This window comes from Eubalaena glacialis, chromosome 8 (genome assembly GCF_028564815.1).
Source record: "Eubalaena glacialis isolate mEubGla1 chromosome 8, mEubGla1.1.hap2.+ XY, whole genome shotgun sequence".
Classification (NCBI taxonomy): domain Eukaryota; kingdom Metazoa; phylum Chordata; class Mammalia; order Artiodactyla; family Balaenidae; genus Eubalaena; species Eubalaena glacialis.
The window spans coordinates 101,311,024-101,331,088 of record NC_083723.1 but is presented as its reverse complement, the minus strand read 5'-3'; the positions used below and the strand labels follow the sequence as shown (position 1 = coordinate 101,331,088).

General features: G+C 34.8%; 1 protein-coding gene across 2 annotated transcripts in view; it reads left to right on the top strand.

Annotated features, from left to right (window-relative positions):
* Positions 1-20,065, top strand: part of WASL (WASP like actin nucleation promoting factor) — a 65,281-nt gene that overhangs the window by 25,648 nt on the left and 19,568 nt on the right. For both annotated transcript variants that reach the window (XM_061198695.1, XM_061198694.1), the window contains exons 2-6: positions 5,524-5,658; positions 8,046-8,132; positions 9,170-9,266; positions 12,701-12,724; positions 19,228-19,396. In XM_061198695.1, the coding sequence (XP_061054678.1) occupies positions 5,524-5,658; positions 8,046-8,132; positions 9,170-9,266; positions 12,701-12,724; positions 19,228-19,396 (512 nt within the window). The remainder of the gene's footprint in view (positions 1-5,523; positions 5,659-8,045; positions 8,133-9,169; positions 9,267-12,700; positions 12,725-19,227; positions 19,397-20,065) is intronic.

The window sequence follows — 20,065 nt, the reverse complement described above, 5'->3', positions numbered from 1 at the left end:
GACAATTATTCAGTATTAAGTCATAGTACTTGTTGTAGACAGTTGGTTGTCAAGGAGGGATCTATAACTCCTGGTGTTTTTCGGTTTTTTCCCTGTCATTAGCTGATTCTATAATAAACATCTATTTTCTTGACCTAAAATTCTTATTCTGACCTGTTATATAGTGTGGTTGTTCTGATAATATGATTTGAGTCTTATTCAAGATGAAACTCCTTTTAACAAAGTTAGTATTAGTATAGAGGGACTTGGAAGAAGTGGCAGTTTTCTTAGTTTTGGGTCAGAGTGGCAGTGGCTAACATGTGTAGAGGTAGCATTGACTCTGAGAAGAGAGCCACCTTCACAAGCCTGTCACGACCGTGGAAGGGGGTTAAGAGTCTTGCATTGTTTTGAATCATTTGTGCTTTAAAAATTTTTCTATTTCAAAATAATTTCATAACTTACAGAAAAGTTGCAAATACAGTACAAAGAATTCCTGTATATCCTTCGAACATATTTGTCAAACATTTATAACATTTTACCATGGGTTACCATTTTACCATTTATAACATTTTACTCTCTATGTGTATATATACGTTCATATTATTATTTTCTGAATCACTTGAGAATAAGTTGCTGATATGATGCCCCATATACTTCAGAGTGTGTACCCTAAAATAAAGGTCAATCTCTTTTTCATTATCATAGTATCATTATCAAAATCATAGTATGCAATTTTTAATTTAATTTAACACGTGTCTGCTTACTTGGGGCAAAGTATAGGTGACGTAGAAATATAGGCTTACAAAACTATTTTAGGTGCTTAAGGGAATTACAGTCTACTTAACGGATAGTAAATCAATACAGAAAATTATTCTATTTTAGAATAAGATCTGTCACGTGACAAGATTTTATACAAGAAACACAAAAAGGTACCCTAGAAACACGAAGAAAAAGCAGTCATTTCAACCTGGAGAATCAGCCAAATACTTCTTGACTGGTGCAGTCAGCCCCAGAGAGGTGGACATGCCCTGCTGAAGGACAGTGGGAGGGATTCACATCCCAGAATTCATCCTCCATTTTGTTTCTGCCCTTGACAATGAAAGTTCTGAGGACGGATGTGCTATTTATTGCAGTAACTCAGTACTGAAATATCAGGAATGTGTGAGATAGGGCAGGTTCTGTTTCTACAAAAGTTGATAGAGTACTTTTTTCCCCTTTTAATTAACAAATTTTAACCCTAACATTATTGAGCTAATAAGAAATAGATTTCCTTTCCTAAGCACTTGTCCTTAGGTTGTTTTTCAAGAATACCTTCTTGATTATGAAAGACAAAAAGTAATAGAGTTGATTAGCTGTAATTACTTTAAAGGAATGGAAGGAATGTTTTTAAAAACTTAATTAAGCCACTGTCAATCTAGAGTTTTAGGGATAGTCACTGTTGTTATTATTTCTGGCATTTGTATATTAAATGTTATGCTATTCTTGCATTTACTATAATTATTCTGAATTAGTCAGAAAAGGCTTTTATAAGGTGTTATAGTATATAATTTTCAGACTTTGACAAGATAAGAAGGAATGAAATAGGCACACTTAGACTGACAATAACATTGTAGCAAAATTTTGAAAATCCCATTACTGAAAATTGCCGGTTAGTTGAGTTCTTTATTATTAAAAGTTTATGAATTGTTTATAATGCCAAACACGTTTGTGTGGAAAATTATAACATTGTTTCCAGGGTCTTTATTTCTTAAAAGCAGATGTTTTAGATTTTGTTTTAAATTTAGGTAAATGTTTAAATGGGAATTGGGGGGTTTTGTTGTTGTTGTTATTAAGTTCACGTATACATCCAGACAGTTTTACATTGTTAATATTTGGTTCTTTTGGCAAGGGGATTTCCATAATGGAATTTCACACTCTATTTAATAGCACATTTTTTTCTTTTGCAAGCTGTAACTTCTTATTTTCTAGTTAAAAAGTAAAGTAAGATTCTTAGAACTTTTTCTTGGTATCTAGTTTACAATTGCTTTTTTAAGAAATGACTGCAGTTTGACAGCACCATACTAAAAAGGGCTGTAATTTATATGAATTTTCCTTGGAAAACAAATTTTCTCATCTGATTTTTTAATGTTTCAGCTTGGTCTTTAACATCTTTGTATAATGTATGTAAAATCCATTTTTCTGATGGTTTCAGTGCTAGGGGTTTAGGGTCAGGGAGCCTGTGGAGGTGTCATGCTGAGACTGTGCACTTGCAGCACACTGGTATGTTCTGAGCAGGCCAGAGGCACACCCACATTCTTCAATCGACTTTTTTAAAACCCAATATCCTAGTTTCTAAGCTATCTTCATAATTTTTAAAATGGCTCTTGTGGAACTTTTCCTGCTGCTTTGTGTCCCGTTCATGACCGTCTATGAAATTCAAAGATGAGTTTGGTCTGCCAAAGTTAAAAACAGCATCGATCACTGTTATCTGGGAAAGAAAGTTCTTCTGAAATTCTGATCTCCAGCAGTACACTGATCTTACATTTCTGACTTTATTATTATTAGAAAAGACTCGCATGTAGAATAGGTCTTTGCAATTCTCTTGTCAAAGGAGGGCATTCCGCAGGCATAGTTAAGTAACCCAAAGCAGTGTCATCTCCAAATCTTAATGTAGTCTGTTTTTTATTACAGTGCCCAGTATTCATTGAACTGATGTACCAAATCACTTGTCTCCTATTTCTGGTTATTTAAAAAAACCATAATTAATATATATTCATATAACTATTTTGGTTTTTATATTTATATTAAAAATACAATTTTTGGTTTTATTTTAAATTATTTCCATGATTTCTAATTTAGGAGTGAGATTGCTGAATCAGAAAAAAGTATCATTTTTAGAAGATTTGTAAGTGCTGTACCAGTAATGGGTGTATTACTCTTACAGAAACTGGGATTGAATAGTTAACATTCTAGATTATAATATACGGGAAACTTAAATTAGAGTTAAATGAAAGTTTCCACTGGTTCGTGATGTAATCATGAGGGAGGTGGCAATGTGGTGTACTGGAAAACCCTAATGCACGTTCTAAGGTGTCCGTTGTATGTAATGAATTAGCTTCTTTACTGTGCATCTAAAAGAGTACTAGTTAGGTATATCCTTGGGAAAATTGGGACAGTCGTCACTCAAATCACTTTCCATATCTTCAGTATAGCTTGCAAGCTGTATGGCCAGGTGCAGTTCACTTTAAATCTTTTTTTCCCCTCAGTTTTATCATCTTTAAAAAAGGAGATGTTTGGGCTTCCCTGGTGGCGCAGTGGTTAAGAATCCACCTGCCAATGCAGGGGACACAGGTTCGAGCCCTGGTCCGGAAAGATCCCACATGCCACGGAGCAGCTAAGCCCGTGCGCCACAACTACTGAGCCTGCGCTCTAGAGCCCACGAAACAGAACTACTGAGCCCGCGCTCTAGAGCCCACGAGCCACAACTACTGAAGGCCGCGCGCCCAGAGCCTGTGCTCCGCAGCAAGAGAAGCCACCGCAGTGAGAAGCCAGTGCACCACAACGAAGAGTAGCCCCCGCTCACTGCAACTAGAGAAAGCCTGCGTGCAGCAACGAAGACGCAGCACAGCCAAAAATTAATTAATTAATTAATTTCTTTTAAAAAAGGAGATGTTAGAATTTATCTTCCAATATGATAATATGTTAAAAGTGTCCAGCGCTGTAATTAGTAAACATAAATCTTGCTTTCAGGTTTGACTTAGTACCTTTACTTAAGAGGTTAACTGCTTTATGGAAGTCAGACTTTACTGATACTACTACTTTGTTGATCAAATGTTCATTTTATTGGAAAACAGTATATAGTACAGGGAGTAAGAATACAGGATCTAAAGTCACAAATTGCGTGGATTAGAATTTCAACTCTGCCACTCAGCTGTGTGATATTGGGCAAATTATTTATCCTCTTTAACCTTGGGTTTCTCAAGCATAAAGTGAGGTTATAATAGTAATAACAATTGAGTTATATTGGGTTGGCCAAAAGGTTCGTTTGGTTTTTTCCATAAGATGGCTCTAGTAGCACTTAGTTGTCTTTAACTTCATTGCAAACAATTTTGTTAGATTGTATGTGACAGCTGTCATATCAGTGTGCATTTAAAAAAAGACATCAAAATTGGTGAATTTTTGTGTAGCCATTTTAATGTTGAAGATGGAAGAAAAAAAGCAACATTTTCACCATATTATGCTTTATTATTTCAAGAAAGGTAAAAACGCAACCGAAATGCAAAAAAAATTTGTGCAGCATATGGAGAAGGTGCTGTGACTGATCGAACGTGTCAAAAGTGGTTTGCAAAGTTTCGTGCTCTAGATTTCACACAGGATGATGCTCCATGGTCAGGTAGACCAGTTGAAGTTGATAGCGATCAAATCGAGACATTAATTGAGAACAATGAATGTTATACCACGCGGGAGATAGCCGACATACTCAAAATATCCAAATCAAGCATTGAAAATCATTTGCACCAGCTTGGTTTATGTTCATCGCTTTGATGTTTGGGTTCCACGTAAGTTAAGCGGAAAAAAACCTACTTGACCATATTTCCACATGTGATTCTCTATTTAAACGTAATGAAAACATTCCGTTTTTAAAACAAATTGTGATGGGTGATGAAAAGTGGATACTGTACAATAACATGGAACGGAAGAGATCGTGGGGCAAGCGAAATGAACCACCACCAGCCACACCAAAGGCCAGTCTTCATCCGAGGAAGGTGATGTGTATATGGTGGGATTGGAAGGGAGTCCTCTATCATGAGCTCCTTCCGGAAAACCAAACAATTAATTCCAACAAGTACTGCCCCCAGTTAGACCAACTGAAAGCAGCACTAGACGAAAAGCGTCCAAAATTAGTCAACAGAAAATGCATAATCTTTTCATCAGCATAACACAAGACCGCATGTTTCTTTGATGACCAGGCAAAAACTGTTACAGCTTGGCTGGGAAGTTCTGATTCATCCACCATATTCACCAGACATTGCATCTTCAGATTTCCATTTATTTTTGTCTTTACAAAATTCTTTTAATGGAAAAAATTTCACTTCCCTGGAAGACTGTAAAAGGCACCTGGAACAGTTCTCTGCTTAAAAGGATGATAAGTTTTGGGAAGATGGAATAAAAGGGTGAATACGTTGTTCAATAAAGTTCTTGGTGAAAATGAAAAATGTGTCTTTTATTTTTACTTAAAAACTGAAGGCACTTTTTGGCCAGCCCAATATTTAAAAGTGCTTATTAGCACATCCCTTACACATTTTAAGCCTCAACGAATGTTAGCTTTCAATAATTATTTTTAGTATAGTTATTATATTAGTTATTACTACATAAGAAATTACTTCAAAAAGTAGTTTAAAATAACAATAAATGTTTATTTCTTCAGGTCCAGAATTTAGGAACAGGTTGGCAGGGGGTCCTGGTTCAGTGTCTCTCACGAGATTGCAGTCAAGGTGTTAGCAGAAGCTATGGTTATCCTAGTGTTATTTTGAACCTAATGGCTATAAATTTTCTATTTTGCAGACTATGTCTTCAGCAGTGGTACAGTTATATGCAGCAGATCGGAACTGTATGTGGTCAAAGAAGTGCAGTGGTGTTGCTTGTCTTGTTAAGGACAATCCACAGAGATCTTATTTTTTAAGAATATTTGATATCAAGGTGAGTTTTATTTTGCTTCCACTTAAACTGTAGGTGATTGGGTTTTCTACCTCAATTGTAATTTATAATAGTATAGATTTGTTTATCCTGTTTATAATATTTATATTCTACTTAAATTAATACTAGAAGAGTGAAGCTTGGTTTTAGATATTGAACCGTGGGCACTGTGACCAAATTGGGAATACATCCTAAACGAGAACATGAATCGTTCCCCATGTTATCTGTCTGCACATTAAAGGTCTTGTTGGTTTGTCTGTTTTTATTCCTTTGGGTCTTGGGCTTTTCCCACATTCTCTCCTTTTCTAATGATACTCTTTTTATCCCATCCTCTCCATTACAGACTAGTGTATATAGTTCTTTCAGAGAACTACAAAAGTATATTTAGCCTGGTGTGTACTTACTTACTTACTTTGGCCTGGGTTTAAAGCATTATACAATATCTATAATAATGTATTTGCTACCCATTTTATCTTGTTTCTCAACATAAGTGTGTTCCGATTTTCACAGCTTTGTATCCCTCACTCTTAAACATAAATCCACCTTGTCTTAGATTGGATGCCCTTTGTCAGGAATTCATCTCTGATAGTCACCGTAAAAATAATTTTTTTGCTGAGATGAAGTCTCCCTTTATCTTTTAAAATCTTTTCCGTGGGTAAGCCTCCTTGCTTAATATTCATATGTGGCTCTAAGTATAATGGGATTGTAGTTACAGAAAAATAAAACTGAGTTTGAACTCCTGGACGATACTTATGGTTAGATAGATTGTATTCAAACTGTTTTACTTCTCTGGGCTCCGGCTTACTTATTTGTAAAATGGGATAACCATCTGGATCTGTTGCAGAGTATTTCCCTGAGATTAAATGAGATTGAAGTTACTGCACTTTGTACATTAGAAATTTGTAACATCCCCTTCTCCATACCCCAAGACAGCTGAGAGATGTGGCATACTCCTGTTACTAACAGTAGCTTACTTACTATGGCAGTGATTCTGGGGGATGGGGAACGCATACATAGTTTGAAAGACACTCCTAAGTCCTTTGATATATTTATTTCTCACCACCAAGGAAAAGCACTGTTTAGAAATCAAATGTACATATAACTCCACTGAGAAGAAAGGGATTCCATTATAATGGTCATAATGTGTGTACAACATTTAAAAATATTTTAAAATTGTGGTCTATGTAGAACCTTGCATTTCAGAATAAGGCAATGATTATATTTCTCTAACCATTCATCTCCAATTATAGATAGCCATTGCTAAATACTTGCAATTAGCCACCTTTGGTATTAAGGTTAATTATATTTCTTGTACTACAGCTATCAATACGACAATCACCATGGATCCCTTCACCATAGTTTAACCTTGGTGCACTTTAATCCTCAGTCTCCTTCTGCACCTGATTGATACTGTTTATACCAATGTTTAATTAGGAGACCACTCTGCAAAACTTAGGAATTCAAAGATTGTTAATGAGCAGTACAGAGAAGGCTTATTTGACCCTCCCAGCGTCTACAAAATTGAGGAAAAGAATGAAGTCCTTCTGTAATATTTGATAGCATACAGTCTAAGTACTGCTGATGGAACTATGCATTGATAATCAGTGCATGTATAAAAGTATCCTACCCCTTCTGTCTAACGTTGATGATCTAGTAAGTGTTTGGTTGTGTATTTGACCAAGTAACTATATTTGGAAATGCTTGGCTAGTGAGATTATATCTTAGCATACTGAATTCAACTCACTTGATATGTAATTTTTATGAAAGAAACATCTAGTATTTACTGTTACTAACTAAATTATGTGATATATTACTTATGTATTATACATATATGTGGTCTGTGTGTATGTAAAAGCTAGTATTAATATAAACAGTTTCTTTAACATGAGTCATCTGCTTTTTTTTTTTTTTTTTTTTTTTGGCTGCATTGGGTCTTCGTTGCTGCACGCGGGCTTTCTCTAGTTGTGGCGAGTGGGGGCTACTCTTCATTGTGGCCGTGGGCTTCTCATTGCCCTGGCTTCTCTTGTTGCGGAGCACGGGCTCTAGGCACGCGGGCTTCAGTAGTTGCAGCATGCAGGTTCAGTGGTTGCAGCACGCAGGCCTTAGAGCGCACGGCCTTCAGTAGTTGTGGCGCGTGGGCTCAGTAGTTGTGGCTCGCGGGCGCTAGAGCGCAGGCTCAGTAGTTGTGGTGCACGGGCTTAGTTGTTCCATGGTATGTGGGATCTTCCCGGACCAGGGACTGAACCCACGTTCCCTGCATTGGCAGGTGGATTGTTAACCACTGTGGCACCAGGGAAGTCCCATCTGCTTTGTTTTTATTTGTGGCTTTTATTTTTTTCCTAGAGGTTTTCTTATTGGTAGTTCTTACTTTAACTTTTACTTTTTTCTAGGATGGGAAACTATTGTGGGAACAAGAGCTATACAATAACTTTGTATATAATAGTCCTAGAGGATATTTTCATACCTTTGCTGGAGATGTAAGTCATATTTTCTTTATTGCCCTGTTTAATGTAATTACTGTTACATTTGTCTATGGAAAGTATTTATGAGCTTTTTGTGTAAACACTGTATAAAATATAAAGAATTATTTTACTTTTAAAAGCCTCTTCACAGATATTATGGCTTAGTAGGAACCAATGGCTAAGATTTTAAGGGAAAAAAAAAAAGGTTTCAAAGAGTACTGTAAATGTAATTTGGTATGTAGAAAAGAGGTTTGTTTTTTCATCTTCTCTGTCTTTAGTCAGATAGTTTTACCTCTGTGTGACTTTGGACAAATAGTTTAACCCCTCTTGAGTTTTAGTTTTCTTATCTATAAAAGTGAAACCACTAATCCATGGTAACTTTTAAAAATTGAAGATTATATTGCTGTTCACACTATTTTGTGAAAGAATAGTTTATGATCTAGAAGAGTACTAAAATACAATAAGTAGGGGAAAAAACAGAATTTTAAAAATTGATTGCCTATACTTAGGGACAATGTTAGAAGGATTTTTATACCATATACTCACAGGACTTGTCTGAGTGACTGGATTATGGGTGACTTTAATTTTTTTTGTTTTCATATTTGTATTTCCTAAATTTTCTGCAATAAAAGGTTGGATTAGATGATATGTCCATCTTTTCAAAAAGCATTTTCTTCCTTATTTGTTATTTTTCACATTTTTCTGGATTGTATATGAATATATGTACATATATAAAAGTGTGGACTAAATGCCATAATAATGTCAGTGTGTTTCCACACTTTTAATAATTTACATGAATTAAGGTTATAATTTAAATAATACCTGAAAAACATAGATAAGAGTTGATCTGCGTTTGGTCAGTGTTTCCAATGTTTGCCTTTTCAAATCCAAATGTTTATAGAGCTCTTTTGAAGGATCAAATTCTATTTACTATTTCGTTTTTTTTAATTGAAGATGAAGTATTCAGTTTAACATTTGAGTATCTACTGTGATAGGTAACCTCTCTAATAGTACTCTTTTACTCTACCTTCTCTATGCTTTTTGCCTTTCAGACCTGTCAAGTTGCCCTTAATTTTGCCAATGAAGAAGAAGCAAAAAAATTTCGAAAAGCAGTTACGGACTTGTTGGGTCGGCGACAAAGGAAATCTGGTAAACTTTTTAAAAAATAATTCCTTTAAACAGGAGCTGGCTATGGCTCATGGGGCAGATCTGGCCTGCCATCCGTTTTTGTAAATAAAGTTTTATTGAAAAACAGCTATGCTTGTTGGTTTACATATTGTCTTTGGCTGCTTTTTTTCTACAACACAGTTGTCTAGTTATGACAAAGACTATGTGACGCATATCTGGCCCTTTACAAAAAACAGGTTGCTCATCCTTACCTTACAAGAAGTACTATTTATTGAGAGCTGATTTTTTTCAGATTTGTTAAAGAACTCATTCCAATAACCTTTTCTGTTGATAACATTTTACATATACTGACTCTTAAATTTGCATTTTTATGACATTATTTGTAACTTACATTTACAAAAATATTTTATAGTTTGTGAACAAATACTTTAGGCAAGCCTACAAGCAAATAAGCGAAGTTGCAAACAAGATCTGTAAACATTGCCTTGTCTCTATTTTGTCCCTAATGTTGTATATTGTAAAATCATAAGGAACTTAGTTTAATGCATGAGACTTTAATACATATAAGACAATTAGAGAATGATGCAGGATAGTGTAAAGCTTTAAATTCATTGATGTAGAACTATTTGACAGCTGTCACATACCAGGCCTTTCTGTTGTAACGTGGGAGAAGGGTGATTAGGAAAGGTGAACCTCTCCAAAATCTTCTTCTTAAGCAGATCACTTTTAGGAGAAATAACATATGGGAGTTGAGATAAGCAAATAAATCCCCTTAAAACTAACCATGCCCATATATTGCTTGAAAAGTCTGTACATCCAGGTATACATGTTACCCCAGTCTGAAAATGACTGTATTCAAGGATGTGCTTTACCAATAGGAGGGAATAAGTCATGAAAAAGGAAGGCACTGGATCCTGAAAACAGAAATGTAAACATATGTGTTACATATTATATATGTTTATTGTTATTTTAATGGGTTTCCGAGAGGAAGGTAATGTAAAAATGAAAATAAAATGAACTAAGTTGTTGCCTCATTTACTGCCATCTTATATATCCCCCTTGTAATGAGTGAATAGGAGAATTATTAGGAGCCTATTGTTTTTTGTTACTTCTTTTTGGGGCCAAGGGTGTTTACCACTTGATTCCATGCTGTGGAAGAATTTAATTCTGTGGAATAATTCACGGTTCAGTTCTTATTTCAATGACATGTTGTGGTGCCAGGCCAGGGGCTCCCTGGGACTTCTTTTAGTCAAACTGTGTGACGTTTTCAATAAAAAAAAAAGAGTAAAAAATACTTCTTAAAATATAGAATAATTGACTTTTGAAATAGGTAGGTCACTTGAAGGTGTCTTTTAACTGGTATGGGAATTCTGTTTTATACAGTTCCTAAGCTTTTAGGCATAGTGTTTTCAGAAGCAGAAAGATCACAACATACGGGAGACAGCTGATTCATTGTTGGGTAGCCCCTTCATGCTAGTCAACCTGCAACCTTGCCTCTCTTTAACTTAGATGCATGGGGTCCAACTTTTGGAGCAACAAAGAATTAGTGTTTTCTTTTCCTTCCATTAGCCATTTAATGTTGGAAGCCATCTACCGTGCCCTCCTTAGGCCTACACTTCTTTAGCTTAACCAGTTCCAGTTTCTTATTCCTCACATGATATGATTTATAGACTCATCATACCGTATAACTTACAGACTCATCATACTGTACGCAGAGCACTATATACTGTGCTCTGAATGCCCTGTACATTTTTATGTCTTCTTCAAATGATCCAGATTTGAGAAAATGGTCCAGCCCAAATATGATGTCCAGATTTGAACACAGTAATCCAACAGTAGTATGACTAGTACTGTGATACTAAAAACGTCCCCTAATATGATTAAACACTGTTCTGCTAATGTTTCTAGCAAATACATCACACCATTAACTCCCATTCTTCTTAGTTCAACCAAACCTTCTCTTTTTTTCATAAGAATGGCTCTCAAGCCAGGATAGTGTCATGTTTCTAAGTAATTGCTTTTTAGAACTTATACTCTGAACTTTACATATTTCCATATTTGTTTCACTGCCAATTTAAGAAGTATTTCCTCTGTGGATGCAGAGGTAACATCACCTTGGAAATTGGAGATTTGACATTCATTGACATTAGATAGGGCGTGCTTACATCAAATGTTTCAGAAAATTACTTCATCAGACCACCAGATGGAGTAATACATTTATATTTCCCATTGCCAGGATTTTCAACTTGTCCCTCAATTAAATCCTATTAATTTTAGGATTGTGGCTGTTTAGAAACTAAATATTTTATTATATTATTATTTATGGGTATTTGTCTTATAATTTTGGAAAATTTTGTATTAGAAAAATCTGTGGAAATTATATTTGTTGAAAATTCTTCAACCAGTTCTGAGCTTTCTTGAAACCAAAATTGTGTCAAACCTGGTATGTAAGAGCATGAATGCAAAGGGTTAATAGAAGTTCTCCTGGTATTACTCCTACTTAATTGGCTACAGCTTCTAAGTATTATTTTGGTCTGCCCCATAGCTCAGGCATCTCTAGGTATTTTCATTATCTTTATGCTTTCATTCAGTCCCATAGCTTTGAACACTGTCTATATACTGCTGACTCCCAAAGTTTTATCTATCCTGTTGACCTCGCCCCTGACTTTCAGACTTGTGTGCTCCAGTTGGGTGTCAGAATAGCCTTCAAACCTAGTATGTGTGAGCAGAACACTTGATCCATGTTCCCCAAGCCCCAGTTAGACCTGCTCCTACTCCTCTTCTAGCCTTCCCCATCCCAGTAAAAGGCATTGGCTCCGCCTTGTCAGTCTGGCTCACAGTGGTTCTTCATAAACCCTATCAGTGAGTCCCATTTTCTCTATCTTCAAAAACAAGTCCTGGATCTGTTTCTCACTACCTCTGTTGCTACCACCCTAATCCAAGCTACCATTGTCTGTCATCTGGACTATCCTAACTCTCACTCGTCTCCCTGCTGTCACTGTATGCCCCCTAGTAGCTCTTTTCCGCATAGTAACCAGGCAAAACTTTTAAAAACATAGATTGGATCATGTCACTTCCCCTATTCAAAAACCTATAAGAGCTTCCTATCATATATAGAACACAATCTATATTCCTTAACCCATGACCTGTGGGACCCTATGCACTCCAGTTCCCTGGTTCTCCTTCTGACTTCTCTCCTTCCACTCTTCTTTTGGCTCACTGCAGTCCGGTATTATGGTGTTCCTTCATGCTATTCCCTCCTGAGGGCCTTTCAATATGTTGTTCCCTTTCTTGCTTTATTCAAATGTCTGCTCAGATGTCAGTTCTTCAGAGAAACTTGTTAACCACCTATATATGGACGTAGGAATAAGACAGTTTAGATGAGTTGATTTTTTTTATGTTGATTTTTGTATTGCATATGTCTAATAATATTCCTTTAATTTATTTCCTAACAGAGAAAAGACGAGACCCCCCAAACGGTAAGCTCTTCGATAATTATTGATCAAAAAGATTTTAGATTATAATTTAATCCTTGTGGAAACATGTATCATACATTAATACCTAGTATTTAATATCTATGATTAAATACTGTAGTTTATTGTGTTCTTATTTTAAAATAAATAACAGATGGGACTTAGAAATGTACTATTCTTTGGCTTTTTTCTAGGATGAGGGAGGACTATATAGGGTGAATATCACTATTACTTATATCTTAATTCCTTATTCACAGTTGTTTAAGTTTAGAAATTGTACAACCTGGTCTTAATGTCTTCCTTAAAAGTGGTAAATTTTATTTAACATATTTGTTCATTTCCTACTTTCATGTTAGTCTTTTTTTTTCTTATTTCAAAAGATTATTTCACACGGGGAATATAAAACTAGCCCCTTTCAGAATGAACACTTAACTATTCTGGTGTGTTTAAACAAATAGTAGCTGTGCTTACTGTGCTGGTGTGTTTAGAACACATAGTAGCTGTACATAATTCTCCTTAATTTGCTAATGAATACTTGAAGTAATGTGGATTCATTTATTTAAAATATAAATATTTATACCAGAGAATAAAAGCAGAATACCAAGGTCCCAGATCTCTAGGGCATAGAGTCTCATCCTGGGCCCCATAAACCCTCGCTGAAACTTTGTGCCCAATATTATAAGTATATATGTTCTTTTCTCTGGGGAGAGAGGATCTGTGGATTTCATCAGATTGAAATGGGACCCCTGACCCTATGATGGTAAAGTTATTAGTTATTATCTATTGCTATTATCTATTATCTATTGCTCAGGAGCCATTGTTATAATCGGGAATATAGCTGCTGCTTTTTAAAGGCATCTCAAATTCTCTCATCAGAATTTAGAATGATTATTCAGGGAAACACTTAATATAGTACAGAGTCCTTAATATATGACAACTGTTAGTGGTTGTTGGGTATTTTTTCTTTTAAACCAATATATTGCCTTCTGATTTTGTCCTTAAATTTGTTTTCCTGATACAAAAACATGAACCAAATATTGCTGTATTAAATTTTGGTTTATTTACTTTAGTATAATTTAAAAAAATCTGACTCTACCTTCAGTAGTGCTTACCATGTGCCAAGTGTTGTATACTTTGACTTTCTCTTTTAAATGGAAATTTTTAATACTTACGTTATAAGGCTGCTTGGAGATAAATGAAGTAATCCAAGTGTTTAGCATGGTGCTTAATCAGTACAGTTATCATGATGAAGACAGTGACAGTGATAACAATAGCAGCTAGTGTTTAATGATCATTTACTACCTGCCAGGCACTGTCCAGAAACCATATGAAGTAGCTGCTATTATCCCTACTTCAGATGAGTAAACAGGCACAAATAGGTAACTTGCTCAGGGTCACAAAACTAGGAAAGTGGAGCAAGATTCAGTCTCCAGTGTTCTAACTCAAGAGCCCGCCCCCTTAACCACTGTGGTGTGTCAAGATGCTTTTGAAGGAAAAACTGAGACCTGGAGAGAGTAAGTAACATGCCTTGAGGTGTGCAGCTAGTATGTCACAGAAACAAAGAAAGCAGAAGCAGCTGAGCCAGAAGTCCTTCATCTGTGAACCTTTAACGTGGCGTTAGAATTTTTTCCCCTTGTTGTGTGCTCAATATTTTAATGTCTTTTTCAATTTGTTAAACTATTTGGCATTCTGTGAGCATATATTAAATACCAGTGCAGAAGGCTTCCTAGCGGTAGCATCTTTGGGGAAAGTAACCTGAGATTTTAAAGTGTAGATGTTGTACAAATAATATAATTAAAGTTAAGGATGTAAATACTTCATGATTTTTTTTAAATTTAATCTTTTCAATACATATAACATATATTTTTGAAAAGGCACCTAATCCATAATAGATAGAATTTGGATATTCTTTTTGTGACAATGGTGTCTTACGATTTTATTACCATAGTAAGAGAGATACTCATAATTAAATGCAGTTTCTTTCTCTGAGTTTGTTCTTGGTTTCAAATCTTTAGATCTAAAGTTTTAACCCTTTGATACAGTGGTCCCAAACTTTTTTTCGTTAAATAAAAGGAGAGTTTAAAAAAATGGCGTTGTTAAAATGCGAAATTATACAGCATGTCTTGACAATATTTGCATACTTATTTATTTTTAAAATATACATAAAATAATTATTAATAGAAGTTTTAATATTTTCTCCTGCTGTGCAGTCGGTTGCCTTGCTCTCCTCATGGTGTGGAGACCACTATTTTGCAGGTGCCATGTTACTTTTTTGCGTTTGCTGCACTGCCACTAGGTGGCAGTGGACACCTTAACTGCCTAGCAGTGTCCATGCAGGAGCTTTGTCCCAGATCCTCATTTAGAAGATCAGTTTAGCAAACCTTTTCAAATTGTAACTATTAAAAAGACACTTTATGTAGAAGTAACATATATTCCTGAAATACAATTCAGTGTCTTCCTCATTAACTCCTAATCCATATATTTTTCTTTTTTTTCTTTATTGGTCAGTCTTACCTTTTAGCTTAGATGCTTTCCAGTGATTTGTTCTCAGCTTCATGACTGCTTGACATTAGAGGCCTCTAGGCCCGCTATTTCTCAACTATTTTACCTTGGTGAGAGCTCTCTGCTTTTTATGTAATTAAGGGGAAGACTTCAGTTTGTTCTTTTAGTTTTAAAATTAACTAGAAATGCTGTTCAGTGAGAATATTAAAAAATCTTTTCTCTGACAGTTGTCCTTAAGAAGAAGGTAATTTGTCATTTGACTGCTTTTTGAAAAAGAAGAGAAACAGTCCCCTTTATTATCTATTTACTTAGTACATGTTCTTAGGATGAGCGTAATTTCAGAAATGGAATAATTAAACTTTACTAGAAATGATTTGAGTATTTCCGTTACCATATCTTTCATAAACTTTATTAAAAAATGACTCTGTGCCTTATACAACTTATCACTTTTTTGGTCTGTCACTTTTGAAACAAATATTTAATTGGGCTTTAGAACATTATTTTAAAGTTATTTCCTAACATCTTCAAACTGTAAAGTAAATGACTCTTGTCAACAGAAATATCCAAATACCTAATCTCTTAAGTGTGTAAAAAGCCTTTTTTCTAAATTTTGAAAGTTATTCATAAGTATTTCTTGAATGATGAACTGTTGGACTGCAAACTAAGAGAACTGATAAATTGGTAAAGAAATAAAATATAACATTTGTAAAGTTAGCATTATCAATCACCGTGTCGTTTAACTTTTGTGAACAAAGTTATAATAGTTAATAGAAAGAGTAGTGGAGTAGGAACCGAGATATCAGAGTCCACCTTTCCCTTTGTCACTAGTTGTGTGACTTCAGACAGGTCACCTGACTCTTCTTGTCCTTAGTTTTTATCTGTAAAATGAAAGATTTAGAAAAGCTCTCTAATTTCCCAGCTAATATCAATTTTCTGTACATCTCTATAATCTGGATTTTTCTATGTAGACTTAATTAAATAATGTTTTAACCAGTACTAATGAAGTTCATGTGTAATGACACTAAGGAGCTAATGCCACAGCTTTATGAACTGCTTGGTGGATGCATAACAATATATCCACACCTGATTTTTGGGTAGAGAGAGGAGGGGAAGCTTTGGTATTCATTCTGTGTATCACTTATATTTTATTCCTGTCCTCTTCATCCTTGAGCTTTCTTCAGAGATGGCTGAGTTATTTTCTCTAGTGAGTTATAAATCAGGCTTATAAGAACCTTAACTTTATTGTTTCCCAGAAAAGAATTTACTGGTTTGGATAATTTAAACTATTAAACTATTAACCTTACCAACTCTATACCATTTAGGATATCCATAGTATAATTGGTTACTTTTATGTAAACTAAAGTAGCATCAAAAGGTTTTTATTTTTGTTTTTTTCCTAAAAACTAATTATAATTTTTAAATTTTTGTTTTCATTTTTTTGGCATTCCACATGGCTCGAGGGATCTTAGTTCCCTGACCAGGGATCGAACCCGGGCCCCCTGCAGTGGAAGCGTAGAGTCCTAACCACTGCACCGCCAGGGAATTCCCAAATTTTTTGTTATTTTTTATTGGTGAATCTGGTTGTTCCTTCATTATTACTATTTGGACACCTATTTCAGGAAGGATGACATGTATAAAGAGAGTGCCTAACTCTGACTTACCTAAATCTCTCTTAAGGAAGTTCTTAAATGTTATTAAGTGTAAAGATAAGAGAGTAATAATTTGCAGCATCTTAATTTGGACGGTGTTGCTGGTGATGATTGGTAATGGTGAACTATAAGAAGAGAGAAAGCAGAAAGGGAAGAATGAGAAGTGAAAACATAACACTAGATTAAGTCTATGAAGATATTAGTATCACCCCAATTCAACCCTCTAACGCTCAAATTCTGGATATTTTTAATAAGTCCCTTATTTTGTGAAACTACAGTGAATTCTGAAATCTTGAATCTGAACCAATTTGAAAATCCAGTTCTTTATCTACTATTTAATAAGCCTTCTATATTGCTTAACTAACCTTTAACTTTTGATCCAGTTATTTTCAGATTATTCCTTGACACTGAATCAACTTTTAAAGGTTTTATCCGTATTGTTCACTAGCTTCCATTTTTTCCAAGAAGAATTTTTATTTCTTGCCAATATGAGCAACTTCCCATGGAATTTTGTGTGAAATTATAAATAGAACTTTAGACATTTACATATTATACTTATGTAATTAGACTTTGAATATTAAGGGAAAATAGCTGAATTTTGCACCTCTTTCAAAATTGTTTGTCTGATAAAGTGGCAGATGGCATTTATAATTTTATTTTAACTCTATTTCGTCTTTAATAGTAGAGTTGAGGGAGAGAAAATTAGTTATATATAATTTCCCATATAGGTAAATATTTTATTTCAGACAACTTTTATGAATAGGATGCATTTGAGGTTTTCAGCATAATTGAAGAATTATAGTCAAGTTGGCATTTAGTGATCACTCAATATACATTAGCCTGTAATGTCTTGGGATTTCTGTCTGCCATTCTATGCTTGTGTTGGGGATTCCACAGACCACCCCTCCAGCTGGTGATTCATTAGGGCTCACAGGACTGAGCACATAGTGGTACTCATGGCAAAGATTTATTACAGTGAAAGGATATAAAACAAAAATTAACAAAAGGGAAAGACACATGGGGTTAAGTCTGGGGGAAACTACACACAAGCTTCCAAGAGTATTCTCTCATTGGTCACAGGGGATATGCTTAATGTCTCCAGCAATGAATTGTTGCAACACACATGAAATGTTGTCTAAAGGAGAAGCTCAGTGCCTAGGGTTTATTGAGGGCTAGTCACGTGGGCATCTTCTGTCTAGGACATACCAAGATTCTAGACTCCCAGAGGGAAAGCAAGTATTCAGCATAAACCACACTGTTAGCACAAATAGTTGAGACACAATGAGCCCATCTTATCGGGATAATGGGAACCCTCTTGAAATCCTAGATCCTAGATGCCAGCTAAGGGCCAACCTTGCAAAGCAGGCCTTTCTAAAGATAGCAGTCTCAGGCCTGCTATGCTGACTGTTTCTCTGCACAGTAGTGATTATATTTTATACAGTATTTTAAAAGTCGTCATTAATATAATCATCTCAGAGGAATTTGGTCTAATAGGAAGTTATGTCAGAGAATCATATGTTAAAATGGGATCTCTAAGGAACGTGTGTTGCCCTTTGGTTAAATTTTTTAAGGAATTTTTAAGATGAATATATTTCGTTCAGACTCTCATACTTTTAAGACCAAAATACTTTTGTGAATTATAAAACAAATTTTTGTGTGCTACGTTTAGTGTCATTCCTGAAGATGCTATTAATAATACCTGAAGATGCCTGAGATCTTTTTACTGTTGATCCTTGTGGAAGATGGAATGTTTTGAGAATTTTTCTATTTAAAATTTTTGAGCTCTGTACTTCTGATAGCCAAAGTGTATGTATAATAATGGGGAGAATACTTCTAGACTTAAGTATGACAGTTTTGGAAAAAAATGGTAGTAATATTTGTATAAGTTTTTTTTCGTCATAGACTAATAAAGTTGGAATAAAGAAGACTAGACTTCTTTACTAGATTTAAAACAAAGTAGATGCTTCTTTTACTCTTCCTATGTAATATATGCCACTTTACCAATGAGTAATGTGTTGGATGTGAGGCTGTTATAGTCAAAATTTGATGGATCAGATCAATTAAATTTAAATTCTTGTTGAAAATTTATATTCTTCATGAGATTTAATGTTATAAAAAGAGTTTGCTTTGAAATAATGTATCTATGCTAATTTGTTTAAGAATTTATTATAGACTTTGGAAATTTAGGAATTTTTGAAATTATTTATAAAAAATTAACATGCACGTTTAAAATTTAAATAATTTATAGTAATGAAGTGGTCCTACTGCAGAAAAAAAATATTTAAATTATAAATTATGATTGTAATAATTGTTATCTTAAATTATATCCCTTTTATATTATTTTGACTTTATTTGCAGGTCCTAATCTACCCATGGCAACAGTTGACATAAAAAATCCAGAAATTACAACAAATAGATTTTATGGGCCACAAGTCAACAACATCTCCCATACCAAAGAAAAGAAAAAAGGAAAAGCTAAAAAGAAGAGATTAACTAAGGCAGATATTGGAACACCAAGCAATTTCCAGTAAGACAGTTCTTTTATTATTCTTATCTTTACTTTTGATTTGCTCATTTCTGCTCTTGATTTTTTAAATTGTTAGAAAGTTTGGTTTGCTTTTTGGGAGAACCCTTATATTTATCACTTGCATACCTTTTTAGCTATAAATTTTGTTGGAGTTTTTTAAAGGCTATTGCTCAATAGACGTTTTATTAATCTTAGTTTATTTACTTTTCCACCCATGAGAAAAGAAAAATTAGAGTTGTTTTTTCAACTAATTGTTGGACATGAAAATGAAATCTCACTTTTCCCTATAAATTATATTTGGAAATTGCCTAAAAGCATTGTCCTAATCTGTTTGGGCTGCTAACAGAATACTATAGACTGGGTAGCTTATAAACAACAGAAATTTATTTCTCACAGTTCTGGAGGCTGTGGGAAAGGAAGAGGCAGGCAAGATTCGGTGTCTTGTGAGGTTCCACTTCTTGGTTCATAGACAGCCATCTTCTCACTGTGTCCTCACATGTTGGAAGAGGGCGAGAGAGCTCTCCAGGGCCTCTTTCTTAAGGGCACCAATCCCATTCCTGAGGAATCCACTCTCAAGACCTCCCCAAATCCTCATCTCCAAGAACTATCACATTGGGGATTAGGTCTCAAGATAGGAATTTTCGGAAGACACACTCAGTCTATAGTAGG